Source organism: Balaenoptera borealis, assembly GCF_965194805.1.
Source record: "Balaenoptera borealis genome assembly, chromosome: 15".
Lineage (NCBI taxonomy): Eukaryota > Metazoa > Chordata > Mammalia > Artiodactyla > Balaenopteridae > Balaenoptera > Balaenoptera borealis.
In genome coordinates this window covers 71105357-71132792 of record NC_138871.1, presented here as the reverse complement: position 1 = coordinate 71132792, position 27436 = coordinate 71105357, and the positions used below count along the sequence as shown (strand labels likewise).

Here is a 27436-nt window from a genome sequence, read left to right as displayed (position 1 = left end):
GGGGAAACTGACAAGGGTTGGCGGATAGAGAGGGGGAAAAAAAGGAGATCAGGCCTGAAACTGAAAGTCTCAGGCTCACAGCCTCCTTTAGACACACACACACACACACACACACACACACACACACACACCAGGCTGGAGAACAGCGGCTGGTTTTCTCCCAGATCTCGCTTTGTCATCACCTGCTGGCCTGCCTAAGACCCCAGTAATGTAGGGGAGGGGAAAGGGAGCGAAAGGGGGAAATTAGTAGAAAATAGTGAAACATACAAGCGGCAAAAATAGAAAAGTGGATCATACCAGTGTCAGTGAGGAGCAAGCAGACCAACCCACGCACTGCCAGGGAGAGTGAAGACCAAGACAGCCACGCGGAGGACAGCCCGGCGGCGTTTAGTGCCATGCGGTGGGCATAAGCACTGTGACACCTCGGGGTATGCGTCCCAGTGGAAATTCCCTGCAGGTCCTTAAGGACACACACAAGGATGCTCATGTCCACGCAGTATTCAGAGTCAGAGAGGGAGGCCACCAAGGCGATCGTCTCTATGGGAAGGGATCCGTCCAATGTGGTAGGTGCAGACTTTGGACTAAGGCTTTCTGCTAACGAAGGGAGCAAGCCCGTTCCCCATGGCAACTCCATGAAGACCGGTTGGTTCTCACTCTCACTAGCAGGACACCCGAGTCTGTGTTTTGAGCTTGTCACCCAGCCCATTGGGGCAGGACTGAGAACAGAGCCAGGTGTCCACCTCCAGGGGTAGCGCTCTTCCCCCAACAGCTCCCAGAGCCTCTCCTTTGTGAACAGCTGCCTTTTGTGTTTGGTTTGGGCTTGAGATGTTAAACAAATAGTGTCTCTTGACAAACGCAAGCTGGCTGCACTGGACTGGTTATGCTCTGTAAATCCAGACTAATCCTCCCTGCCTCTCCCTACAGAGGCACACCAAGAAACACCTCAGTCATACCCTAAGTGCCCTGAATCCAAGCAACCTGCCCTCGGAGGCCAGGATCCCTGGGGCAACTCTCTGTGTCAGCCACGTCCCTCTCTGCTGCAGCTCCTGGGCCCACGGGGCCCCTCCCCCTTCTCAGGCCTTCCCCTGGCTTGATGTTGAGAAGGCCCTGGACACTCCTTCCTACAGCAAACCAGGGGCTCCAGGCCCTGCCAACCCACCTAGCTCAGCCAGGGCTACTGGAACAAACGGAGGAGTGTTTCCAGAGCGTCTTCTATGCCAGGTGCTGTACCAAGCGCTGTGGAGCACGGAGATGACTAAGGCCCTATCCCTGCCCTCCAGGAGCTTATGGCCTCGTCCAGCCAGGATGGACCAGAATTTCACGGCAGGCTCCGGTCCAACTAGTAATTGATAGAATCAGGATTTGAACCCCAGCTTGTCTGACTAGGGGTCAGCCCTTTCTCCCCCTACCTCACCACCTCCTGCCCCCATCTTCCAGCCAAACTGGCCAATAAAGGGGGGCTAGAAAGTGAGGGACAGAGAGGCCTCTGTGCCCCTCATCTGTCAGACCACATTCTTGGCTGTTGTAGAATGAGCATTGCTAATCACAGGGCTAGGCCTGTCATTAACATCACGGAATGTCAGAGTGAGAAGAGACTTTTCAAGATAGTCAACCCTTTCATGCTATAGAAAAGGAAACCGAGGCACAGAAAGACAAAGTGACTCCTCGAGTCCACCAGCTAGTTGGTAGTTGGCAACAGCACTGGGACCAAGCTCCTGGACCTGGGCTCCCAGTTCAGTGCTCTCCCCACTGACTTTCTCAGGCCTCCAGACTCTCAAATTTATCTTTATCCTCTTCTTCTAAACGAGGCAGGGCTTGCTCCAGCCTTTGAAGTATCTGCAAAGTGTCACAGAAAAAGATTGCCCGGGTTTTTCTGCCCACAGGCTCTGCTGTCTGGGTCCCTGGCCTCACTGACACTGCTGGTCTCTATCCCAGCAGGTGAGGATGCTTTAAGGTCTTCACTGTGTACTGAGTACCCAAGGAAACATGTGGGGCGACTCTGATGTGCAAAGCACGGTGCTCCCACTGCGGGAGGTGTACTATGAGTAAGAAGGGTCTCTGCACGGAGAAGATAATGAGCCGGGGAGGAAGACAAATATTAAAGAGTCAACGAGGCAGGGGGAATGTCTACTGAGTTGAAGCTTAGACAGGGTGCTGTGGAAGCCCAAAGGAGCCAGTGATTCTGATTGGAGGCAACTGGGGAATGCTTCACTGAGGGTGTGGCCTTTGAGTTGGGTCTTGAAGCCTGAATAGGAGTTCGATAGATAGAAAATGGAGAGGTTGAGGAGGTACCAGCATCCCAGCTGATGGGAGCCACGTGAGCCAGGAGTGAAGCGCAAAAGTACTTGGATGTGTCTAGAGCTTAGAGAGGAATGGAGTGGAATATAAAACTGGAAAATAAGCACAGGGAACTCTACTCAATACTCCGTAATGGCCTATATGGGAAAAAAATGTAAAAAAGAGTGGATATATGTATATGTATAACTGATTCACTTTGCTGTACACCTGAAACTAATACAACATCGTAAATCAACTATACTCCAATAAAAAAAACCCTGTAAAATCGTATGTGTATGATGCTTAGTACATAATAATATGCAGCAACTAATGATAATTAAATTCTGTACCATTTATCCTAACTCTGACTGTGTCCTTTTCCTCACAAACTAAAGTCTTAAAAGCAGTGACTATACTCTCTTTTCACCTGATTCTTGGAAGAACTAGGGAAGCAGAAGCAGGCCAGGAAGGTCATGGGATGTTATAAATGAAGGGAACAGACATGCCCTGATCCAAACCCCTCCATTTATGGCTGTGCAAACCGAGGCCCCGGGAGGAGTGACTGGCCCACAGCAAGCAGGTGGCAGAGCCAGGACCCCAGCCCAGGCCTCCCAACTCTCCACCCTGTGTTCTCTATACCAGAGAGGATTTCAGAAAATCCTCACACAGAAGGCTGACCAGTATAATGATTTGAAGGATGTAAAAAAATCTCTCTCTTACTGGCCCAAAGCTTCCTCCCCTGGAGTCACCAATGGATTTAAAAAAATACAAGAATTTGGAGAAGCCACAGCTGAGCAGTTTTTATCGTTTATAACAGACAGGATTGACAGAGGTGCTTTCTGACACTTGGCCTTGGGCAGAGGGTGGGACATCCCCATGGCAGGGGTGAGGTACAGGCAGGTCCTGGAAGTCCTGGACAGAAGGGAGCAGGATAGGCTTCCAGGCCTTTGGCACCATCCCACCCAGGTCAAGGACTGGCCAATGCGATTCCTGCCTGTAGGTCCTGGGGGTTACTCAGAAAACTTGACTGGCACCCGTGCAATTACACCCACTGGTCCCCCCTCCTTAAAAGAAGGGAAGGAGGAGGGGCAGGAGGAGGAGACCCAGGCTGCCCTCCTGGGCTCCAAGGGCACTGTGCTCCCCTGCTGGTGGGTGTCCTGATCTCAGACATAATGGGAGATAATAGGAAAGACCCCTGCCATGGCACGTGAGTCCTGGACTTCCCACTCGCTTTGTGATCTTGGGCAACACACTTCTTACTCTTTGGGCCTCAGTTTCCTCATCTGTAATGTGAGAAGGTTGGGCTAGATGATCTCTAAAGGTCTTTCCAGTTCTGAAGTGCTGTAAGAACAAGCATCATCATTATTAATAATAAATGCCTTGCCCCTAAAGAGAGCTTTTTCCCTTTTCCAAAGCTCTTTCACTCATAATATCACCTTTCATCTGCACAGCAGTCTGGCCTGGTAGCCAGAGGTGAACAGACCTTGGACACATACATAGCCTTTCACACTGAAAACCAGGCTAGTGAGCCACTTGCTCCCCTAGACTGGCTTCTGGGGTGATTGTGGCCAGGAACACAGAACCTAACTTGAGCCTGCACCCCTGGGAAGCCAGGAAAGGCAGTGCTTTTCTTCCAAAGAGCCGCAGGATGCCAAGAGGGAAAGCCTGCAATAGGCTGAGTTCCTGGCCAAAGGGGCAGGACCAAAAGTTTGTGGCGGATCAAAGAATCTGACACAACCCAAAGACCTTTGAGGGGAGGGGGAGGGGACAAAGTGCCACCAATCAAGGCCTTCCCAGCAGGCTCCGGTCAAAGACCTGAGTCTTAGGGGAGAAGAAGTTGTTATAGAACCTCATATTGTCTGATTTACATGTATGTCATCCCCTTTGAGCCCTTACAACAATCTGTTCAAGAGCTAGTGTGATTAGCTATCCCATTTACAGTGAAAATAAATGAAGGCTCGAGGAGTCATTATGGAGAAGAGGACGGGCTTGGAAGGCAGATGGAAGTCTCTTCCCAGCAGAATGCCCTTGGGGGATTCTCTGCACTGCCTTTAGCCTCAGTTTCTACATCTATAAAATGGACATAACCATCCCTTCCTTTCAGGATCGTGGTAAAGACTAGAGGTAATGAATGTAACGTGCCTCGCCTGATACAAGGCAGATGCTTGAAACATACTTGTTGAATGAATGGTGGAAGAAAGGGATGAGTTGGGGGCACTCCTGGGAGAAGCAGTGTAGTGACTGGCAGTGACAGGTCAGCCCAGGATGTGGGCAGATGGTGCTCCTGCTTCTGGCTGGCTGCCTCCCGAGCCCACCCTCAGAGGTCTTGGGGCCTCTCCCATGTCTCTCCTCGTGGCCCATGCCAGGGTCCTGTGAAGGACTCTTTGACCCTCCTTGGCAGTGGAATTTGCATTCCAGTCATTCTGCTCACTCAGCCCATCCAAGTCTGGAGTTGTTTGGAGCTAAGCAGGGCCTGTGGGATCATCTGCCGTGTCACCTCATCGAGGAGATAAGGAAGCAAGACTCTGAAGTCCCACAGCCTGTCGTCCTCACCACCACTGCACCATGTTGACAAATGAAGAAACTGAGGCGTAGGAGGAGGTCTGCTGGCTCCTCCAGTTTGTCAGCGAGGCGCCTGAGCTGGGCCCCTCCCCCACCCACCCTATTTCAGTTAGATCCCAGTTCTGTTGGGATGCCCCGTGGTGGTGTCCAGTACTATCCCTGGCAGCCCAGCGCAAGCCCAGCCTGGCCAGCTGGTGCAGGACAGGGGCCATAGATGTCAGGCCTGTCCTCGAAGGCCCCTGGGGAGCAGAGCAGGAGACCCTAGGACTGGGTGCTAGTGGCCTAGGCTACCAGCCTGTGCTTCCTCAGCCAGTTCCAGGAGCTGTGCTGACCTAGAAAGGGACACATTTCACGAGAGCAGGGCTTTCCCTTGGGTGTTGGCCCATGTGTGCCCGGTCCACAGCTGTGCCCTCCTATTTCTGAGACAGCCAGCAGCCTGGCACAGGGGAGGGCCTATGGCCTGGGAGGAGGGAAAGCTTGGCTGAGTCCAAGTGCTGACACTAACTCACTGTGTGCCCTTGCACGGCACTGGACCTCTCTGTGCTTCAGTTTCCTCATCCACATAGTAAAGGGCAGGACAGCAAGGCCAGAGGTCCCGTCCAGCTATAGCCTGTTGTGATTTTGGTGGAGGGATGAGGGTGGGGGGGGGGGGGCGTAGAGGCTTGATTGGCCCAGTTCCTTTCCCCTTCCTTGCTTTTCTTTTTCTGTGTCGTCGGTTTATCTCCTGCTATCCAGGTCTCTCTGTCTCTCGCCTGTGGCTCTTTCTGTTTCCATCTTTCGCTCTGTGCCTCTCTCGCTCTGTATTTTGCTGCCTGCCTCTTCTTTTTTCTGTGTCTATGAGTCTACCTCTGGTTTTATCTCCTTGTCCGTCACACCCCCTTCTGACTCTTTTTCTCTCTCTCTTCCTCTGTAGTTATATGCGTTTCTCTGCCTACTTATCTTTCTCTGGGTCTCTCCCTCTCTCTCGCTCTCTGTCCTGCCCGGTCTCTCCGCTGCTCTCCCGTCGCTCCCCCTCCCCTCCCCCTCCGGCAGCCCCCCCTCCTCCCTCCCTCGGCGCGTCTCCCCAGTCCTTATTTGGCTGGGCGGGAGGGCTGGCGGGAGGAGGCGGCCTGCGGGCGGGGGGCGGGGGGCGGGAGCGGGGCCGGGCGGAGGAGGGCGGTGGGTGGTGCTGAAGGGACAGCTCCGCGGCGGCGGCGGCGGCGGCGGCGGCGGCGGCGGCGTTGGCGGCTGCGGCCCCGGGGCGCGGAGTGGGTGCCCGGCGCGGGGAGCGGCGAGCGCAGCCATGCCCCAGGCCGCCTCCGGGGCAGCAGCAGCGGCGGCCGGAGCCGGGGCGCGGGCCGGGGGCGCCGGGGAGCCGGCGGCGGCCCGGGCGGGACGATGAAGCGGCAGAACGTGCGCACGCTGGCGCTCATCGTGTGCACATTCACCTACCTGCTGGTGGGCGCCGCTGTCTTCGACGCGCTCGAGTCGGAGCCAGAGATGATCGAGCGGCAGCGGCTGGAGCTGCGGCAGCAGGAGCTGCGGGCGCGCTACAACCTCAGCCAGGGCGGCTACGAGGAGCTCGAGCGCGTCGTGCTGCGCCTCAAGCCGCACAAGGCCGGCGTGCAGTGGCGCTTCGCCGGCTCCTTCTACTTCGCCATCACCGTGATCACCACCATCGGTAACTACTCGCCGGGCGGGGGGCGGGGACCCGGGGGCTGGGCGCCGGGTTCTGGGGTAGTCCGGAGCCGGCTGGAGCTGGGGGGTTCCCCCGGAGAGGGTCTAGGCGCCGAACCCCGCGCTCCCAGAAACCCGAGTTCAGCCTGACGTGTCTGCTCCGTAGGGACAGGGCTCGGGGGAGGCGTCGAATCCTGGCTCCGGACCTGACTCTCCAGCAGGGCCAGCCCTAACTTGTCCCTGCCAGGCTGTGAGAGGGCCCCAGGGGACTCTGAAGTGTGTGAGAGGGGCAGGAACGACGGGCGGCGGCTGGGGAGGAGGGGTGTGGCCGCGCCAGGCCCTGGAGCAGTGTAAGTGGTGGGGAACGCTCGACTCCTCCGTGTCCTTGCAGATCGGCTCCCGGACCCCAGCGTGTCTACACCGACTGGGGCTTCAGGGAGACGTGTGGATGCAGGTACTTGGCACTCTGAGGCACACGGGGCCACTCTGGGTGCCTGGAACACTCCATAACTGTGGCTATGAGTACTTCTTGGGGGGTGTGTGTGTGTGTGGTGTGTGTGCGCGTGTCTGCGTGCACGTGTGTGCCCAGCTCCAGGAGTTTAGGCTCTGCCAGACAGTGCCTTTAATTTTCTTAGGGCAGCAGAGCTGGTGCTGGAAGCCAGATCCAGCCCTGTCTGCCTTCTTTACTGCTGTCCCAGGAAAACAGTCACCTCACAGGAATGGCCCCGGTTCTCTTCTTCCAGCCAGGGCAGACCTCAGTGTAGGAGGCCACACACACCCAGACTCTCTCACAGTACAGGCACAGGTGCACACACAGGTACACACGCAAGCTCACACAGGACATACACAGGCACACACACAAAGCGCACAAGTGGATATCCCAGAAAGAATCTCCAGTGAGGCCCTTGATGTGCTATTCAGGTGTTCAAACAGGAATAAACACCTTACCCACTCCCAAGACTATAATTCCAGCCCAGCTCCATTACTTGTCCCGCTGTATGACCTTGGGCAAGTCCCTTCCCCTGCCTGAGTCTCAAGTTCACCTCCAGACAATGAGGGGTTGGCTGAAATGATCTCGAGGGCTCCTCCCAGTCCTGATGTGCTCCCAGCCCACCTTCCCCCAAAGCTCACTAGGATGCCTCCAGGAGCTGTTTCCTCCATCTTTCCCATTCCTTCTCCTCTCCCTGGTCCTCCTCCTAGCCTTGGCTGAGCTCCCACGGGCTCATTGCCATTTGGCATAGCCCATGACAAGATGGCAGTGTTTTCCTGGGAGTCAACAGGAGCCGAGAGGGGTAAAAGGCAGTACTGGATGCCGTCCCTGCAGTTTGTCCACTGCAGGATTGTCCCGAGATTCCGCTGCTCTCTGGAGACCACAGGGAGCTATGCTATGTGGTTTCTGGAAGATGATGAAAAGGACCCCAGGAGTGGATGTGGCCCAGGTGGGGGCACCTCTGGGTCCTGCTGATGCTGTGAGTTTAGTGCAGGATGGTCAGACTCAGGTCTGCCCAAAGAGGGGCCTGCTTTCCTGGGAAGGCCCAGACTGGGTTTTGTCCGCGTATCCTCCCCTCTCCCACCTCCCTGCCGCCTGCCAGGGTTTCAGGAGCACTGCAGATCCTTAGACCTTCCCTCTCTCTCTCCCCACACATCACACCCTTGGTGTGTGCCCCCATCTTTCCCAGTATCCTGGTGCCCAGCTCCACAGTAACCACCCAACTGACCTCCTTGCCTCCAGCCTCATTCCCCCTCAGGGCAAGCTCCCGCAGATAATGCTGCCAGAAAGAATCTCCCCAAAGCACAGCTCTGACCATACCAATACCCTTCTCAGAAGCCCTCAGTGCGCCCCTGCTGCCCATGTAATCCATAAATCCATGCTCCTCATCCCAAATTTTCAGGACCTCATACCTGGCTGCAATCTCTATGTCCAACTTAATTTCTCACTTCTTACTGACATGATCTCTCCACTGCAGCCCAACTGTCCCTTGAGAACCCCTGAAGTGTGCCTATCTGGCATGCCTTTTTCTCTGTCTTCTATTTATCTTGTCCAAGCTAACCTTCCAGGTCTGGTTCAAATCCCATCTCCTCCTTGAAGTCTTCCAGACCATCCCAGGCCACTGGCTCTGGATGACTGCAGGACTTACTGTCAAGACCACCTGAGTGACACAGTGTAGGCTGTTTTGCACAGCTATTTACATTTCAGGGGGTGTATTTTGTCTCTTTAACTACAGGGGGTGTAATTAACCTCCATGGGGGCAGGGCCCTGTGGTTGCCATCTCTGTGCTCCCAGTGCCGGCACAGTACCCAGCAATACACAGGAACACTCAGAGAATGCTACTGATGAGTTTAAGGTGTGCAGAAATGAGACGGCATCATCCTTCCCCTCCATCCCTGCCGTTTCCCAAACTGCCTGTAGTCCTCACCAAGAGAGATGCTAAAAGCTGGGGGTAGAGGCAGACAGAGTGTGATTCTGATGATTTTTTTTATTTATAAGGAGCTTGGCAAGAGGAAAGACAGCATCAAAGAGCTACCCTAGCTCTGTGGGGGCCCTAGACTGGCACTGCCCACTCTGCCCCACCCAACCATCACTGGCTTTTTGTCACCTGTCACTCTGGCTATGACACCTGGCTGAGAGCTGTCCATATGGGCTCAGATCTAAGAAAAACCTCTCTGGGCTGTGATCAGATGGTTGGAAAGGGCCCTATATTAGACTGATCTTGACCCAAAACCCAAAGGCAGCAGTCTGTGTCCACCTGACCCCTTTGGGGACCCAAATGGGTCTCCTGAGAGACTGGGAATCGCTTTGGGATAGAATAATGACAAAATTTCCCGTTCATTCAGTGCCTTAGTGATCGCAATGCACTTTCATCTCATTTCTTGAGTCTCAGCCTTCATAGCTCAGGGAAGTTGCCAGGGCAGGTACTGTTAGCTCCCTTGCACAGATGAAGGCATGGAGGCTCAGGAAGGAGAAGGGACTCCCTCAAAGTCACGCAGCTGGTGAGCAGTGGAGTTAGTTAGAGCAAGAAGCAGGGACTTCTGACTCTAAGCCCAGTGTTCCTTCCCCTGCTGGTTTCTTGGCTGCTTCCTCTGCCTCCATATGCTGTGAAGCCCAAAGCCAGCCAGGATTGGCATGGCCAAGACGTGCTCAATCATGCCAGCTTGCAGGGCGCTCATGGGCAGCCTTGATTGGTTGAGGGTCAGCAGGGTCTGAGTTAGTCATTCACCTGGTTAGTCACAGTCTCCACTAACTGCGAGGATTCCTCCAGCTCCCTCGTCCCTAGTCTCCCAGACAGGAAACCCTTCCTTTGTTGGGCCCTAAGTTCATCAAATGCAAACGGAAACTCACGGAAACTCTTTTTTGGGAAAGCATAACCTCTCTAGCTGTTGAGTCATTAGGCTCCTCCGGGGCCCCAGCCACATCTATTCATAGCCTGGAGGCTGTCAGAGCAGGAAGGGGCCTTGAGATCAGCTGGTGCCACCCCCTCCTCTTACCGAGAAGGAACCAAAGAGGTGATGGGAATAGGGTAGTCAAACCTGACTCGCAGGCCCCCGCTCCTTGCACTTGTGCAGACTGCTTCTTTATTTATTATTATTATTAACAGCAGCAACGGCAACAATACTAATAGCAGCCACCATTTATTAACTACTCTTTGGCAGGCTGTATACAAGACACTTCATTTATATTCCCATTCAGTTCTCTCCCCAACCCTTCAAGATGGGCATTATTATCCCCGTTTTTCAGCGGTGGAACCTAAGGCTCTGACTGTAAAGGACTCACCATGGCCTTGTGACTTGAAAGTATAGATTCAGTGGAGCCTCTCTGAGTCCCATGCCCTGTATTTTTTACCAATTCTTCCTCTACTTCAAGAACCCAGCCCAGACCCTTGTACTTTGGGGACGCCAAGTAGCCAAGGCTTGTCTCTTCCTCTGGCAAAACCCTCCCCAGAAAGAGAGGGCCTCTGGCTCCAGCACGCTACAGCCAGCCTCTGCTCCCCTGCACCCTGGCCCCTGACCAACCTAGACCACGTGCCACAGCTGTGCCCAGCACCAGGCCCTCCCGGAGACTGCCATGGGCTCACAGGTGCCCGTTCTCCCACCGCAGGTCCCTGGATTCCTTGTGGCTCTAAGGCAACAAGAGGCCAGGTGATTGATTAAGCTGATGGAGCTGGGACAGAAAACCTTCTGTTCTGCTTTCTCCCCAGCTTCCAGCAGAGCACAGGCTCCCATAGCCCACCACATGGCCTGGGAATCCTTAGATTGTGAATTCAAGCAGGTAGCTCATGAGGGAACCTGTATTCTTACATCTTTCCAAGAAGGAGGAAAGTATAGAAGCGACCTGCCACCCGCCAAAATCCCAGAGTCCTCAAATAAGAGTGAAAGGAGACAGTAGCAGTCATCCAAACATCCAGAGAGGTGAGTGACTTGCCCAAATTCACACAGCAAGTCGCAGGTACAGCCCTTTGGGTGCCTAGAGTAAAGATCTCTCCATCACCCCAGCCTGTTTTCCTCACGACCCCTGCTTTGCTCTTAGCACCAGGGCCTCCGTCCGCTTATCACTTGGCTGTTCCCAGTACTCTCTTGACTTCCCGGGGGATGGGTCGGCAGTCCAGCCTGAAACAGTCCCACTGTCCACTCTCAGTCAGTATTTCCTTCCTCGCTGCCCACAGACCACCCTTCTGCTTCAACTGCACAGCCTTTCCTGAGGGCGGCGTACGAACACGGGTGCTGGCTTAGAAGCCCGAGTGCCTGGCTTCATCACTCAACCCCCCTCTCCGCTCGCCACCTCCACCGCCTGCTACTAGTTGTGTCACTTTGGACAAGTTACTTAGTCTCTCTGAACTTGCTTTGTCATTTACTATATGGGAGAATAATATCTGCCTCCTAGGATTAAATGGGATAATGTAAAAGAAGTGCCTGGTACAGAGTATGTACTTAATAAACAGTATCTACAATTTTAAGTGTTATTATTTCTCATGTATTATCACTTTCCCTACAGAAGGGAACTGCTCTGTTTCCCAAGGATTACTATGACCACAGCACCTCTACTCCTTCCTAACAGGTGGGGACAGTGGGATTGGGGACCAGAGGCTGCCACGCCCTTCCCTTTATCCTCCTAATCTCACTGCCCCATCCCAGGCTTCCCAGATCCTCCCTCATGCCTAGAGTCTGCCTGACATCCAAGCTCAGGGGCAGCGCTCCCTCCTCTGAGCCGGCAGACCCTGCAGCAAACCAGTGAGGGAGAGTGAGGCGCACAGTGGCGGGAGAACCCGTCCTGGATTGGAGCAAGAAGGCAAAAGTTCCAGTTCCACTTAGCTTAGCCTCTGGCCCTCTATGACCACCAGTTTCTTCATCCACGAAGTGGACGTATTTGATCAGAGGTCCTTCTGGCTGCCACGCCTCCTGCCTGCACGTCCAGTTCCCACACGTCATGACTGGGGGCTAGAGACATGGAGGGAGTGGGGGCCAGGATAGGACAGAAATAGAAGACACATGCCTGGCCACAGTGGGGACAGGACAAACACAATAAGTATTTTCAAAGAAAACATAAACAAGCACAGATGAATGTAGTGCAAATCACCACTATAAACAGTTTTCAGCTGGCAGCACAAACGGTAAATCTGTGAGTTGATTTTGTAATAAAAAAAAATGTAAAAACGATTTCCCTGCCGTCAGCCAGCAGCAAGGGAAGAGACCCAGCTCTGACTGAGATCATGATGAGTTTAGGCAAACCTCAGCAGAGACCCAGGATGGGCACTCCCTCCCTCCCACCCCACCCCTGCCTTGGATGCAGGGATCTGCCGTGTCTATAACACGTCAGGCTCTGTCCCAGGCACTTCTCACCGCCTGCGTTCCCACAACTACCCTGGGAGGGCAGGCATTATCAGCCTGTTATGGTCAAGGAAAGGAAAGCTCAGAGAGGTTCAGAAATTGGCCCAGGACCCTACAAATATAAAATGACAGGAACAGGGCTTACACCCAGGGCTGTAGGAAGTATCTTCTCATGGAGTTGTGCAGCCCCCCGCTCCCCACGGAGGCTCTGCTGTCCCTCTCATATGAATGTCACAGACAATGGAGGATGGGTATCAGCGTCATGCAGGGCACTCAGCTGTGACCTCAGCTTCAGGATATCACATCCTCAGGACTATGGGTAGAGCGTTTAGCCCAAAGAGAAATCAGTTAGCTCCACCTCTCTCATTTTACAGTGTGGAAACTAAAATTCTGATTGGAGAAGAAGGGAACCCTGTTTACTGATGCCTCCTTCCGTGTTGTTCACCACCCCACCCCCAGGCTCATAGAGAAGAAAGCAGACTGCCAGCCGGCCTGTGCTGCTTGCCTGGGGCCCCCTCCTGACCCCTCTGTTAGGCTCTGGTCCTCAGCACGTGACAAATGCCTGTCGTAAAGCAGTCACCGGCGCAGCTGATGCGGCCACCTCCCAGTCTGTCCACACTTCCCCGTTGTCCAGAAACTGCCCATGCTCAGGCAGCTGCCACGTGGCTCCTGGAGACCTGCCCCTCACCTGGAGCCACCCCGAGCCCCTACTGCTGCAGTCACGCCTTCACTTTCCCATTTCCAGAGCTGGCTTCAGCTACTACCTGGAGCCGACAGCTTTGGTCCTCCTGGTTCTGTGGCCCCCTGGGATCCCTACCACGCTGGGGCCGACTTCCCACGCTCCCCCTTCACCAAAGCCAGCTCCTTACCACCCTGCTTCCCACTCCTGCCTCTTCCCAGTGACACACAGGGACGCCTTTGTGAAGGGAGCGTATGGATGCAGGGAATATAAGGCAGGAGCCTGGCCTGGGAACTAGAAACTGGGTTCTTTCTCTCCCCTTAGACAAATCATTCTCTCTCTCTCTCTCTCTCTCTCTGCTTTCCCCCTACTCATGAGAGGCACAGGCACTACCCTGGTGGGCTTCAGTCTCCCCATTTGTACAGAGGAGTGTTCCCCAGGGGGAACTAGAGAAGGCTAGCTCAGCAATACGGAATTCTCTACATTAGTACTTCTCCAATGGTCATCTCTGACGATTTGGTTGATCTTGTTTAAATGCAGATTCTGAACCAGTAGGTCTGGGATGGGGCCTGAGAGTCTATAATTCTCACAAGGCCCCCAAGGGACACTGATGCTGTTGATCTGCGGTTTACACTTTGAGTAGCAAGGATCTAAATAACCTGGAGACCTGATTTCTGAGAACAGACATGAGGTGGGGACTGTGGTTTTAAGAACAAGATTGTGTAGAGCTGGAAAAGTCCTTAGGAATCTGGTCATGGAATGTCAGGGCCAATGGCCTCAGAGCTGGTGGACCCTCCTCTGAGGCTGGGGCAGGGCTTTGGTTTGCCCCAGAGGAAGTAGATGCAGAGGTCACCTGTACCAGTCAGGGTTCAATCAGAGAAACACAACCAGCTGGAAATATATATATATATATTTAATATATATAAATATATATATTTATATAATATAATATATAATTTATATATATTTATATAATATATATAAATATATATATTATATATATATATTTATATAGACTTATGTGTCGACTTATGTGATGGTGTGATGGTAGTTGCTGGCTAGGCGAGTGAAATCTATACGGCAGGACATCGGGAAGGACAGGCTGGAACTCTCTCCAGCTTGGGCTGAAGCTGCTGTTCACAGGCAGAGTTTCTTCTTCTTCAGGGAAGCCTTGGCTCACCTCTTAAGGTCTTTCAACTGATTGATTCAGGTCCACCCAGTGATCTAGGATAATCTCCCTTACTTAAAGTCAACTGATTATGGACTTTAATCACATGTACAAAATGCCTTCATAGCAACCCCTGGATCCGTGCTCGACTGAACAACTCAGAGCTTTAGCCTAGCCAAGTTGACACATCAAAAAGATCATCACGCTACCCATATATCACACTGGGGACCGCAATAAGTGACTTTTAAGGTTCTTACCAACCCTGAGATACTTTGATTCTTGATCTTCAAAGAGGCAACCTGGAGACTTAGAGTACCCAAAGTGGGACTCATCAGTGTCCTGGGGACCCCCAGACCCTCTGGGTCACCTTCCAAATAGTACTGACTTTAGCCTTCATTTCAGGTTTACCAAACTTCAGTTTTAGTTTACTGAAAATCATTGAGATCTTCTGAGTGCCAGACACTATACCAGGCACCAAGAGAATAGAAAACTAAGATCCAGATCCTTCCCCAAGGAGCCCCTGGTCTGGTGGAATCCTGAAACCACAAGTTGAATGGTATATATGCTAAATTCTAGTGGAGTAACTCAGAATAAGGATCTGAGAAGGCTTCCTGGAGCAGGTAGTACCTGAGGAAGGCTTAAATGAAGAATGAGAACTCTAGTAAGTGAAGATTGGCAGTGAGAGCTTTCCAGGGTAAGGGAGCAGCATGAGTTAGGCTGGGGCCATAAGTCTGCCCAAGGAAAGGTGGGGGGAGCCAATCTTGGAAGGGACTGAGTGCTAGACTCTGGCAGGTGGACTTGATTTGACAAGAACTGGAGGAGGGAAGTGATAGACTCCAACCTGTGTTCTCCTGCCTGGATCCTGACCAGGGATCAGGATGGAATGCCCCTATGACCCCAACTGAATCACCAGCTGCCTCCATCATGCCAGTTGAACCAGTGGGTCACCCCAGTTGAGCTAGTGGGTGCCTCATGACCCCAGTTTAACCAGAGGGTAATGGCAACCTGAATCCTGATTATCTCGCTTCAGCCCCACCCTGGTCACCCAGCAGACCTCAGCCAGCCCCCAGGAAGTGCTTTCACTTCCTCCCCTCTCCACGATTCCTTTTCTGGACCAAAGATCCACTCTGGAGCCTAGACCAAACCCAGGCTTATGGCTGGTGTTCAGGAGGCCCTGGGACAGCACTGAGCTGAAGGAGATGATACTGTCCCCACTGCTCTGTGGACATTTTCTGCAAAGACAACACCAGGCCCCTGCTGCATGGCTTGGCATGGACTCAGTGTCCCTCTTCAGGAATGTGCAGGGCCTCTCCTGACCACAGCTCCGATGCAGAAATAACCATCTCAGAAACATCCGGAGAGGCGCATTCCAGCCTGCTGGCCACAGGACCGTCTGGGGGGCTCTCTCCAGACACCCGAACTGTCAGGCCCCAGTTGAACAGCCCCAAGAGGGTGATGCCAGGCTTCAGACAGGAGACAGCCCTCTCCCCCAGAACGGGGCTGTCCTCCCACTGGGGTAGGGGAGTTCCCCAGGGTCCTGGGGGCAGGCAGGGCTGGGTGGTTCCAGGCAGGAGCAAGTCTCAGATCGATGCAGCAGATCTGTTCTCACCTGGACCTATTCTGTCCAGATCTTAGACATGACATGAAGCCGCCACACCCCACAGAGCCTGCCTCAGTTTCCACGGTCATGAACCAAGGCTGCCATTCACTGGGAGGTTTCTCTGGGCTGAGCCTGTTACATGTATTACCTCATTTAATCTTCAGAGCCACCCTATGAAGGCGGCACTATTACAATTCCCATTTTACAGAAGGGGACCCTTGAGGCTCCGAGGGGCCAGGGCAGGCCCGCACAGGTGCGCTGCTGGCAATCGGCAGAGCAGGGGTGTGTAAAGCAGGCCCAGCACTCGCTTTATAAAGCACTTGGTATCACACAGTATCTCTCCTGAACCTCGTAACAACCCAGAGATGTAGGTGTCAACGAAGAAACTGGACTTGAGAACATAAGATCGCTTCCCGTGATCCAGAGCCAGTGAATGTGGAAGCAGGAGTCAAGTCCAGACCTTCCAACCCCAAAACCAAGCTCTCCCCCGAGGAGTGCTCTGGTCCCCCGTAGCCGAAGGTGGGTTGGATGGTCCGGATGTTGGGGCATTGTAGAAGTGGGTGTTGGCCTACGGAGGGTGAAGAGGATGGTGCTGGGGGGCAGGGGGTGGCAGTCGTCATGGAGTGGCCTTAGTTGCATGCATGCATTGAACAGGAGGGAAACCTGAGACTAGAAATGAGAATAGAGTGATGGTTCTTAAGAACAGCCAGTGAGTGAGAGAAGGGCCTGGTTGGGGGTGACTTGGCAACTCACCTGCTCCCCGGCGTGCGGGGGTGGGGGAGGGCAGGGAAGATGGCCCCTGCAGGCTGAGTCGGACACTGGTCCCCGTAGCAGTAGTTATTTGGAGCCAGAGCAATGGGTGTCCGGGCCTGAGCTAAGCCCAGGAGGTTGTGAGTTTTAAAAACTTCCCTGGTGAGGGGAATCTGCAGCCAGGTTTGGGAAGCACAGGAAAGAAGAGAGCTTATTCGAATCAGCGTTCTGTACTTGGGAGGCTGGGCCACTTGCCAGCCAGCAGCTAGCATTTTCTTTCTGGGTTTCCTTGGGGCTTGAGAAACAGTCAAGGGGCAGCTGAGGAAGAATCTTTGGAGTTCACAAGCCAAAGCTCCTGGGGTGAGCCAGGTGGCAGAGGCCCCAGGAGTCAGCGGGTGGCCCCAGGAGAAGGGCAGGTCCCACTCCTCCCAGAGGAGAAGGGGACTGAGAGGGTCTCAGTGGGGGTCACGGGACAGCAGGTGGCTCCTCCATGGCTTAGCTCTCAAATGACCCCAGGGAAGGGGTCACCCCCTTAGCTGTGTGAGAACAAAGTGGGGGGCTCTGGCCTGGCTGAGCCAGCGTGACCCCTCTTCAGCATGACCTTGCATCGTGGATTTTCCACCATGAGGGCTAGACAGAGGAAGACCCTCTGGGGCTACTCTTGGTCCTTGGTCTACCTCCAAGCAGGGCCAGAGGAAGAGAAACCTGGACCTAAACTCAGTGGCAGCCCTCCTTCCCTTGGGTGCCCAGCTCAGTGCCCCAGACTCCTAAGCACTTGTCTTCCCTGGGCACCAAAGAGGCCCTGACGTCCCCTATCTGCCCCTTAGGATCGTCAGTGGGCTACGTGTTGTTTCTCAGAGCTGTGACTGATGTTGTAGCACACCTGAGCCAAGGAAAGTGGGGGACACAGACCCTTCTGCTGTTTCTCTGCTCCTACCTGGCTGTGAGACCCACAGCAAGTCACATCCCACCCTGGCCTTGTCTGCAAGGGACGGGACTGGTGATGTCTGAGCCCCTTACAGCTCGGACCACCTCTACTCCAGCTCGGCCAGGACCTACTCCTGGCCTCTGCTTCCAGCCCCTCCTGAGATGTACGCTACCCAGGATTACAATCTTGTCCCCACTTCACCCCATGATGGCTGAGCCCTGGAGGGACTTCCTCTGTGTCCAGTCCCAAGAATAGAGCCTTGTCCAGGACCTCCAAGTCACCCCTTTCTGGAAAGAGCATTTCTGACTGTGGCCGCAGCCTTGCTTATCAGCAGAGCGAGTCCACTGCCCCAACCCCTGGGACAGCTGGAATGCGGGAGCCTCCCACCCAGAAAGGGGGGCCCCCTAACAGCTGGCAGCTCCCACAGTAGTCTGTGGATGGGGTGTGGGAGGAGCAGTGATGCTGAGAGCCTGCTGACCCCAGCCAGCACTTTCAGGCAGGAGGGTAGCCAGGAGAGAGGCTGCAGACAGTCTTCCTTCCCAGGTTGCCCCTGGACCTGAGCTGGCCCGGGATGAGTGCACTGGTGGCTGGCGGTTCCTACAATCCAGGCCCTCGGCTAGCTCAGAGGCTTCCAGGGCCCCGGGAGCTAAGGTCCTGTTCGTGGACCAGCCTTCAACATCCCACCTAGACCAGTGACCTGCTAGACCTCTGAGCGGCTGGAGTTAGCCGCATGGGTCCTCACAATGGTTTGATATCTCAAAATGTTCTTGGGCCATTACATGATATGTGTGTGTTGCAGAGCATACGATCACCTTCCTCAGCCTTTGGCTGGAATGGGGTCAGGTCAGGGTGCTGACGCCAGCATGCTCGTGCAGTATAAGGGCTCAGCTTGGCAGTGGATGGCATTACTGCAATTCCTGGCGTCCTTCAGATTCTTTGAGAATCACCAATTCAGCCCAACCCTTCTCTCTTCCAGATGAGGAGACTGAGACCAGGGCAGGGTGCAGGGGGAGATGGAGCGTGGCCTGCCCCAGCCACCAGCAGTGCGATATCAGAGCCAGTCCTCAAACTCAGGCCTCCTGACTCTTTCCACTCCCCCAGCACCCACACAGTCATTCCTCCATTTTCTTTCTTTTTCTGAGCATCTTCCATGTGTCGGGCACCGTTCTGGGCCCCAGGGACTCAGCCCTGGTCCTCATGGTGCCTACATTCCAGAGGAAGCAGATAGTCGATAAACTACATTATGTGATCACACAAAAAAAAAAAAAAAAAAAAATCATCCCAATGGTGACAAGTGCCAGGAGTCAGTAAAACAAGAGAATGGGGTAGAGAGTGATGGAGAGGAGGGATGGGCGATCTGGGAAAGCCTTCCAGGGAGGGAGCCTGTGGAAAGCAAAGGTCAAGGAGGAGCCTTCCAGGGTGGGGGCGGGGCATGGGGACAGCAAATGTGAAGTCCCAGGTAGGCCAGAGCTGACACGCTTGAGGAACAGGGGCAGAAAGGGCAGTGTGCCTGCAGCGCGCTGAGCGAAGGGGTGGAAGCGTGGGAGGACTGGATCCTGCAGGGCCATGGAGGCCATGGTCAAGAATTTGGATTTTACTCTACATGTGATGGAAGCCACTGGAAAGTTTTAAGCAGGGTTGTGGTGTGATATGACTTAAATTTTGACCAGTTCCCTCTGGCTGCTAGAGATCAGCTGGTTGTAGTAGAAGAGGGAAGCTGGGAGACCCGTCAGGCTGCAGTTGAGTAACTTGAAAGACAGAATGGTGGTGGATGGGACTCTCGTGGAGACTGTGGAGACTGTAGAGAGAGGTGGATTGAGGGTGTGTTTTCAAGACAGACTTGGCCCGACCTGTTGATGGATAGCCTGTATGTGCTGGGGGAAAGGAGGGAGCCAGAGGGCTATGGGAGTAGGGGGAAGGGAATAATCAGCGGTAATCTTTGACCTGAGCAACTGGGTGGAAGGTAAGCATTTACTGAGATGGGAAATAAAATTCGGAGAGTAAAAGGTTTGTTAAAGAGATGAGATTCTAGACTTCTTGTTTTAGACATACAGGTTAATTTTGAGATGCTTATTACAAATCCATGAAGGCAGCTAGACAGACAAGTCTGTAGCTCAAGGGAGAGGTCAAAGCTGAGATATAAATTTAAGAGTTATCAGATGGCAATAATATTTAGAGTCATGCAGCTTGATGAGATCAGCCAGGGAGAGGGGAGAATGGGAGAGAAGAGCCCAGGGCAGGCCTTTCCTCCAGCACTGCGAGGTCAAGCAAGGAAGGGGACCTGCCGGGACACTGGAGGGAAACCTGGGGAGTGCAGTGTCCCAAGGCCAGGAGGCATTGTTTTAAGAGAGAGGGAACTGTCAACCAGGCCAGCTGCTGCTGGGAGATCAAGTCAGATGACCACAGAGAAGCAACCAGTGTGTTTGGCAATGTGGTCACCACTGGAGACATTGACCATGAAAACATGGTGTAACTAACATTGAACAGCTTGTTCCAGGAGCATGGGAAGGAGAGAGTGGTAGGGCACCCTTTGTATTTGACCAGCCTGACATGGAACAGAGGGGCCAGATCCCAGTAGAGGCAGGGGAGGGAACAAACAATTTCCCAGCTCCCCATTTTCAGGCCTTTTCATAAATGCTTTACAAACCTCCTCCTGTAGAGGCCCATGAGGTAGTCATCATTATGTCCATTATGCAAATGAGGCCCAAGGCCCAGCAAGATTATAGGCTCAGGGCACCCAGCCAGGGCCCTGAGTCCAGGCCTGTCTGACCCCAAAGCCCCTGCCCCCAACTGTCACTCTGCCTGCGTCTCCTGGCTGCTCTTTTCCCCCGCCCCTCCCATCCATCCTTGTCCTTTGATCATTTCTGTCAGCTTCCAGCAGTCTTGGCCTCTGCCTCCCTCCTCCGGGAAAGCTCTGCTTTTTCTCTTTGATCCTGCACGTCTGTCCTCGGCTGCGTCCTCTGCTGGGCCCTGTGTCCCCTCCTCCCTGTCGCTTCAGGATGCGCTGAAGGTAGGGGATCTGCAAGAGTTTCTGAGAGCCTTGCGGGAACCTGGCCTGCGGGATGAGCGCGTGGCTCCTGCTTCCCTGACCGCCACTGGGGAAAGAGCCTGGGGGCTCCTCGGGCCTGGCTGGGCAGCAGACCAAGCCCTCTCGGCACTGAGGGTCCAGAGACGCGAGCTCACAGGCCGGGGGTGTCTGTGGAAGCAACTAGGAGGGGGCAGCCAGGAGGGCCACGCATTCTTACCCCGATGGGCCAAGATGGGCCTCCGAGTTCTTCTCAGGAGACAGTTACAATGACTGGTGGGGTTCAGGGGTCCTAAATAGGGAGGTGTAATCGACAAAACCAGCCATCTGGCTGCCAACACCACATGCAGAGAAGAAGGGGGCGCTCAGGACTTCAGAGTCCCTTTTGGAGCCTGGCTGGTTCCAGTGGGAAGACATGGGTGAGGCCCAGAGACTCTTGTCGGAGCTCTCTCCCGGCCTGGGTGCTCCCCTCCCTCCCCCGCCTCCCCGTGTCCTGGCCGAGGTGAGGGAGGCCGCCCAGGATGCCCAGAGCCGCCTCCAGCTTCCACCCTCAGGGCTCCGAGGCCCTGTCTGCCCCCGGCTGCTCTAGGAGGGCCTGGTACCCAGCCCGCAACTGGAAGAGACGGGCAGAGGGAACACAACACAGGGAACCACGGGGCCCAGGCGCGCTCCTCAAAGCCCTGACCGGGCGCTGCAGTAGTAATTAGCTCCTCACACATCCCCAGGGTTATTTTTAAGCCACGTTCTTCCCTGGTTTATTTTTAAAGTAACACTGGCACGTGGCTGGCCGGCCGCCCTTCCCAGGTGCTGGTGCCAATTCGGGCCAGGAATGGAGCAGGGCAAGATGAGCCCCTCCCCCAGGGCTCCCCACCAAGTGCCGGAGTTAACCAACCCCTCCCTGGATGGCAAGGGAGGTTCCTGCTGTGCAGAAAGCCTGGGTCCAGCCTGGGGTGAGCAGGTGGGCTGGCATGAAAGACACCCCCCGCCACCCTGAAACTCCATCCTGCCTCTGATGCACACATTGCACATTTTGTGACCTTGACCAAGTCACCTCACCAGCACGAGCCTCAGCTTCCTCACTTCTCAGTGGGGTGAGTGATAGTGATTCTTGCGTCTCACTCAGAAAGTGAGTGATAAACTGAAATGTTGCACAAATCTAAGGGAGTATTGGGATTGACGCCCCCTGCAAACATGCTGCCCTCGCTGTCCCACTAACCCCTTCCCAGCCATGCCTGTCTCCCAGCGTGAGTGACTCGCAGGCTGGGAGAGGCTCCTCTTCCTTTCACCCCTTGACCACCCCCTAAGACCTGCCTCCACATTTTCAGTCTGGCTGGACTCTAATCCAGGCCGCCCAGGGTGAAGGGCAGCTGTCAGGCTGCTAGTGGCCATGAAAAGGCTTGGGCTGGGGCAGGGGATGGTGGGAAGTGCGACAAGGGCAGAACCACCCCTCCCCCAGCCCCTCCCCTCCCCCCCCAGCAGCCTTCCAGAGAGCTTAGCTGTGGAAAAGCACTGCCAAGAGTTAGCTCCAAAGCCCTCTCCTCGGGTACGGTGCAGCAGCTAAGGCTGGAGAAGAACGTCAGGGACATATGGTGGAGGACGCTGAAAGGCATGTTGAAAGTGTGAGCTTCTTTCCCTGTAGGCAATGGGGAGTCGTGGAAGGTTTTGAGCAGAGCAGTGACAAGTGCAGAATGGAGTGTAATCTGGAAGTAGGTGTGAGGAAGATTAGGAAGTTAGCGAGGGATGACAGTTCGGATCGGCTCCCCAGGTCCAGACTGGAAAGGATGAGAGCCTAGGTGGTGGCTATAGGAACAGAAAGAAAGGGCGGGACTAGGAAAAGAGGAATGGCTGGGACTAGGTCTGGGGGGAGAAGAAGAGGGGAAGGCAAGGTGTTCAGCCTGGTTGACTGAGGAAATTACTAGGAATCAGGGGCAGTACAGAGAGGCCAACATGGTGGGAGGGATGGGTTCTGGTGGCCCAGCCAGGCTTGGGTGCTCATGCTTCAGCCAGGTGACAGTGTGGTGCAGAGCTGGAGGCGAGGCCTTGGTGGCCTCCCTGGAACCAGAATCAGATCAGCCCAGGCAGAATCTTGGTCCACTCTTAAAATCAGCGTGCAGGAGAAGGAAGCAGAGGCAGCAGAGGAGACTGCAAAGGACCAGTGGGAAGCAGGAGGGTCGGGTTTCCAGTGAGGAAGAGGACCGGCCATCAGGGCTGATCATGGCCAGAATATGAAGGAAAATAAGGATGCCAACAGCCAAGACCGCCATGTATGACTGTCCAGGTTATGGACTGTCCAAAAGAATCCAGCTGATGGGTGTGGGTTGCTGAAGTCCAGCCTGCTTACCAAGCCATGCACTCTCCCAGGGGCTGCGTCCACCCAGAGGGGGCCTTTTCTTTTCTAATTGGTCCCAGAGTGCCATGTAGTTAGGGCAGCCCTGCCCACAGGGCACCGGGTCTGGTACTCAGGAAATTCCTGATGCTGTTGGGGAGAGTAGTCTTAGTGGGTGAAGCAGGGGCATCCTGATGAGTGAGGGGAGAAGCAACAGGGGCATGGTGGGCCTGCCTCCCTTCCTCCTTCCCTGTCTCCCTCCCTTTCCTTTTTTGAAGACTTGAGGCAAATAGTGAGAAATTAGCAGAGGACAATTTTAAATACCCTCACATGGGGGGCCTCCAGGAGAAAGGTTAGGAAGAAAAGCCCAAGGCTGAGGCAGCATGCAGTTAGGGGTTCAGCCTTGGGAGGGGAGGCCTCACCACCTCTGAAATGGGAGTTGGAGGAAAAGAGCAAAACACTCATAGAGAGCAGGAGAAGCAGTATGGGGAGAGCCTCGCTCTGCCAAGTATTTGCTGTGTGACCTTGAGCAAGTCACTTAACTTCTCTGTGGCTCAGTTCCTGCATCTTTAAATAGGAATAATAGTAGTACCTACAGAATAGGGGTGTTTTAGAGGAATAAAAGAGGAACATATATTAGCTCGCTTAGAGCAGCGGCACATAGTAAGCACTATATAAAGCTCAGCTAAGACTATTTTGAATTGGGGAGGAGGGAGCAGTGACAGAGTCATTTAATCATTTGAATAAAGTCAAGGGCAGAGAAAGCCAGCTCGCCCAGATTCCACATGGGGGTGGACGGAGGAGAAGGCACAGCAGCGCTGTAAGCAGTAGCTGGGGAGGGCTGGGTCCTGGGGACACTGCCTGGGTCCAGGGGACTTTGCGCAGCTTGCAGCTCTAGGCACTGTAGAAAGCAAGCTCGGGACACCCCTGCACGAATAGGCATCCTCTATAGGCCGTAGGAGCCAGGAAGTCATTCTCCAATTATACCCCAGCCCGGCCGGGCTCTCCTGCGATTCTGGGCTCTGAACAACAGTGTAGATGGAGAACTTGCAAGGCTGGTGGAGTGGCAGAGCTAATTGAAAAGGTTGGGAAATCAGAGGTCAGAGGAGAGGTGACAAGCCCGGGGTGAGTCAGGCAGCGGGAGGCAGGCTGGCGGGGTGTGAGTGTCTGCTTCCATGTCTCTGTGTAAAGGGCAGTGTCCCAAGGATGGGGACAGCTGCTTGTGTCTCCACTGAAGACGGCTGAGAAGCAATGGCCTGAGCCTCATTTCATTCCACCTAAGGAGCATTTCCGACAGGGCCCAGGGTTGAGTGAAGTGTGTTTCCATGGAGAGGGGTGGAATCTTAGCCTCTCGGTTGGGTCCAGGCCTGTGTGGAGGAAGAGCTGTGTTTGGTGGCTTCTTTAGATCCCTGAGGGCCTGGAACTTGAAGGAACAACGGGGGGCCCAGAGGCCAAGTCCTGTAGGGGACTCCTCTCCTTTTACTGAAGGGCAGATTTTCCTGTTTCCTGGGTGTGTCCACCCTGTAGCCCCCCTGGGTCTTGTACTCTGTGCCCTGGATGGTGGACAGGGTCATGCCAAGAGGCCATGGTGGGGGGCATGCGGGGTATTAGAGTGAGTGAGTGTTTGTGTGTGTGTGTGTGTGTGTGTGTGTGTGTGCGCACACATGCACGTGTGAGTGGTAGGGGTGAGGACACCGTGTCTATAGGCTGGCTCAGAGGGAGAGAATGTCCTGGCAGCTGGCTTCAGGCTGAAGTCCCTGTTGCCTGGAGTCCCCCTCCTTCTGGGCACTGTGCCAACCTACACCATCTGAGCTCCTGAGCCCTGGGCAGGGTGTTGAGCCTAAGAAAAACCTCCTTCACATCTCCTGGCACCTACTCCCAAATTCCCTGCCAGCCCAGAGCTGTCTGGGCCATCAGCCATGACCAGCAAGGAGAGTGGGAAGCAGGTGATGGAGACAGAGCCCACAGGGGCCACGCTCGCTCCAAGGCCTCCCTGCCAAACCCAACCCATGCATCCAGACCAGCTTCATGCATCCGCTGGGAATCCACCACAGACACCGGGCAAGGTGGGCCAGTGGGAGAGGCACCCACCTCCACGCAAAACCTAATACCTGGCAGAGAGTGGCAGGGGCAGAAGAAGGTGCCATTCTTCCAACAGGGAGACAGGGGAGGGTGTCCCGAAAGAGGCAGCCCTGGAGCTGCCCTTCCTTGGAGGACGGAAGAGAGGAGGGAGGGAACTCCAGGCAGCCCAACAACATGAGGAAGTGCTCAGAGGTGAGGCGCAGAGGGGACTGGAAGTGTTGGGGGAGCCAGGAGAGAGCAGGCCAGGTTGGGGGTGCATTAGGTTGTGCACAGCCTACGTGCTGGGCCAGGAAACCCCTAGAATGTATTGTGTGCCTTTGGGGAACTAAGGAAGGCTTCTGAGTGGTGAGTGGCAGCTCAGAGTTGTGCTTTAAAACGTAATATTAACAACAGCTCCCACCTCCTGAGACATTCCACATGCCAGGCCTTGTACTAGGTACCTTGCACACTGTATTTCTAACCCCAAAGTCACCCAGCTACCTAATAAGAGAGGCAGTGTGGGTTATGGGAGAAGCAGCAGGCCTGCGGTCAGGAGGCCTGGGTCCCAGGTCCAACTCCGGGCAGGACACCAACCTTTCCAGGTTTCAATGTCCCCAGCCATCGAATGGAGGCCACCCCTGCCCAGTGGGCCACATAGGGCCGCTGCGTGGATTCAACAGGCATGCTCCTAAACGCTACAGTGTCTAGTGCCCATATGGGTCTCCCCAGACTCATCCAGGGCCCTTCTGCTGCGCTGCTCACTTTGCCAGACACACCTGGGACACAGTGCTTCGGAGCCTGGCTTCTCCATCTGGAGCGGCTGGCGCTTAGCCAGGGCACCGTGCCCCCTTGGACCTGTGTGAGTAAAAGGGGACTTCTGAAAGGAAACAGCACCACTTAGCTGGTGTCAAAGACCCGCAGCCAGAAGCCCAGGCCTCTCTCTCCATCTCTCTCAGGCCACACCATCCCTGTCCCTGCTGTTCCTGTTCACTCTGGCTTCTCTTCCCCAATAACCCCGACTTGCATGTGGCTTTGGTTCACCCTGGTCCCAGTTAGGACCCAATTCTTTGTAACCCTGCAGCTCAGCTCCCCAAAACTACCCAGCCCCTCAGCCCTCATCACAATCCCTGGGAGAGACAACCTGACTGGTCCACCCAGCTGAGAGTTTAGGTCCTCTTAGATCAGGTATGCATCCCTAGCCCAATCCGTAGTCCAGGGCCACATGGTACAAAGGTGCTACCTGGGCCCATCCTTAACTAGGGTTGTTGCAGGACAGCTCCGAAGAGGCAGGAAGCGAGTAGCCAGCCCAGACATGTCCACCACAGACAGCCTCCCTGGGGGCCCTGGGCCCCTGCCCTCCAGCGCTCCTCTCCTCACCTCCTGCTCTGTCTGGCTCCGGGCCTGACTGAAGCATCCCAGGAATCTCTAAAGAGAACCTCCAGGGAGCTGTTCCCTGGGACGGAAAGGACTGGCCATTCAACTTCTGGGTTCATTAGGCTGGCAGAAAGCAGGGGAGGGGCTCAGAAGAGAGGGTCTTTGGCAGGATGCCATCAGGATGGATGCAGAGCCCTAAGACTCTGAAGACCCAGATCCCACCCTGAGGGGCTTCCAGTGGTCTTAGGATGATGACCAGTGGGACACATTTTCCACGCTCTATTCGCAAAGTGAACGGTCCCAGGGACACAGGAAAGTGCCTGGACTTTGAAGGCAAAAAGATCTAGGTTGATCTAGAAAGATCCTAGCTTTTCCAATTTTTATCTACATGACCTTGGACAAGTAGTATTTAACCTGAGCCTTAGTTTCCTCATCAAAATGGAGTTAATAATGCCCACCGTGAAAATCATGGTGAGAACTGGAGAAGATTGCTGCAAGGGTGGCTGAGTTCCCGACACCGTTACAGTTATTAGTAGGTGCGCTAGGAACAGAGAAAGCACAGGCTCTGTTCTGGCCTGTGACTGTCCCCTCTTTCTCTCCCCTTCCTTCCTCTTACACTCCGTCCCCTCCCGGTTCCCACCTGCCACCCCAGACCCAGCCACACAGAGGGGAGGCCAGGAGGCGAGTCCCCGCGCAGGGGACCAGACCTGGGCCCTGACCGCCTCTCAAAAGCCTTGTCCAGGGCCCAGCCTCACCCCGGGCCGCCGCCCCCAACCTCCACTCTGCACAGGCAGACTTGAGTGAAAGGAGCTTTGCTCACAGAGGCATCACTGTGCATAAGGAGGTGGGTAAATATGCCAGGCAGCGTCTGCCAAGAGGCCAAGTGAGTGGCAGAGATGGATGCTGTGTGCAGAGCTGAGAGAAGGGGATGCTTGTGGCCCAGAACAGGAAGAAGGCAGTGGGGATGCGGTGGGAACACAGCAGCCAGCAACGCATCACCAGAGGCTGCGAGTGTTTTGAAAAGGAAGGCAGGGCTTCACAATAACGCTGCAAATCTAACATTGGTCTAAAATTAAAAGTATACTTTAAAAAAAAACGTAAATGGTAGAAGATGAAGAAGGAGGAGGAGGAGGAAGAAAAGAAGAGGAGAAGACGGAAAAGGAAGAAGAAGGAGAAGATGAAAGAGGAGGAGAAGGAGGAAGGAGGA

At 54.6% G+C, this 27436-nt stretch overlaps 2 protein-coding genes across 10 annotated transcripts in view; one reads left to right on the top strand and one right to left on the bottom strand.

Moving 5' to 3' along the window:
• Positions 1–6409, bottom strand: part of CIB4 (calcium and integrin binding family member 4) — a 97923-nt gene extending 91514 nt beyond the window's left edge. For 5 of the 6 annotated variants that reach the window (XR_014234867.1, XM_082357056.1, XM_082357057.1 and 2 more), the window contains exon 1: positions 6271–6409. The gene's annotated coding sequence lies outside the window, so the exon portion shown is untranslated. The remainder of the gene's footprint in view (positions 1–6270) is intronic. The other variant, XM_082357060.1, reaches the window with a different exon arrangement.
• KCNK3 (potassium two pore domain channel subfamily K member 3) overlaps positions 6017–27436 on the top strand; it is a 37631-nt gene continuing 16211 nt past the window's right edge. The window contains exons 1-2 of one of the 4 annotated variants that reach the window (XM_082357049.1): positions 6017–6499; positions 6887–6949. In XM_082357049.1, the coding sequence (XP_082213175.1) occupies positions 6217–6499; positions 6887–6949 (346 nt within the window). In that variant the 5' untranslated portion in view covers positions 6017–6216. Of the gene's footprint in view, positions 6500–6886; positions 6950–10691; positions 10903–27436 lie in introns of those variants that run through there. The other 3 variants (XM_082357051.1, XM_082357052.1, XM_082357050.1) reach the window with 3 other exon arrangements.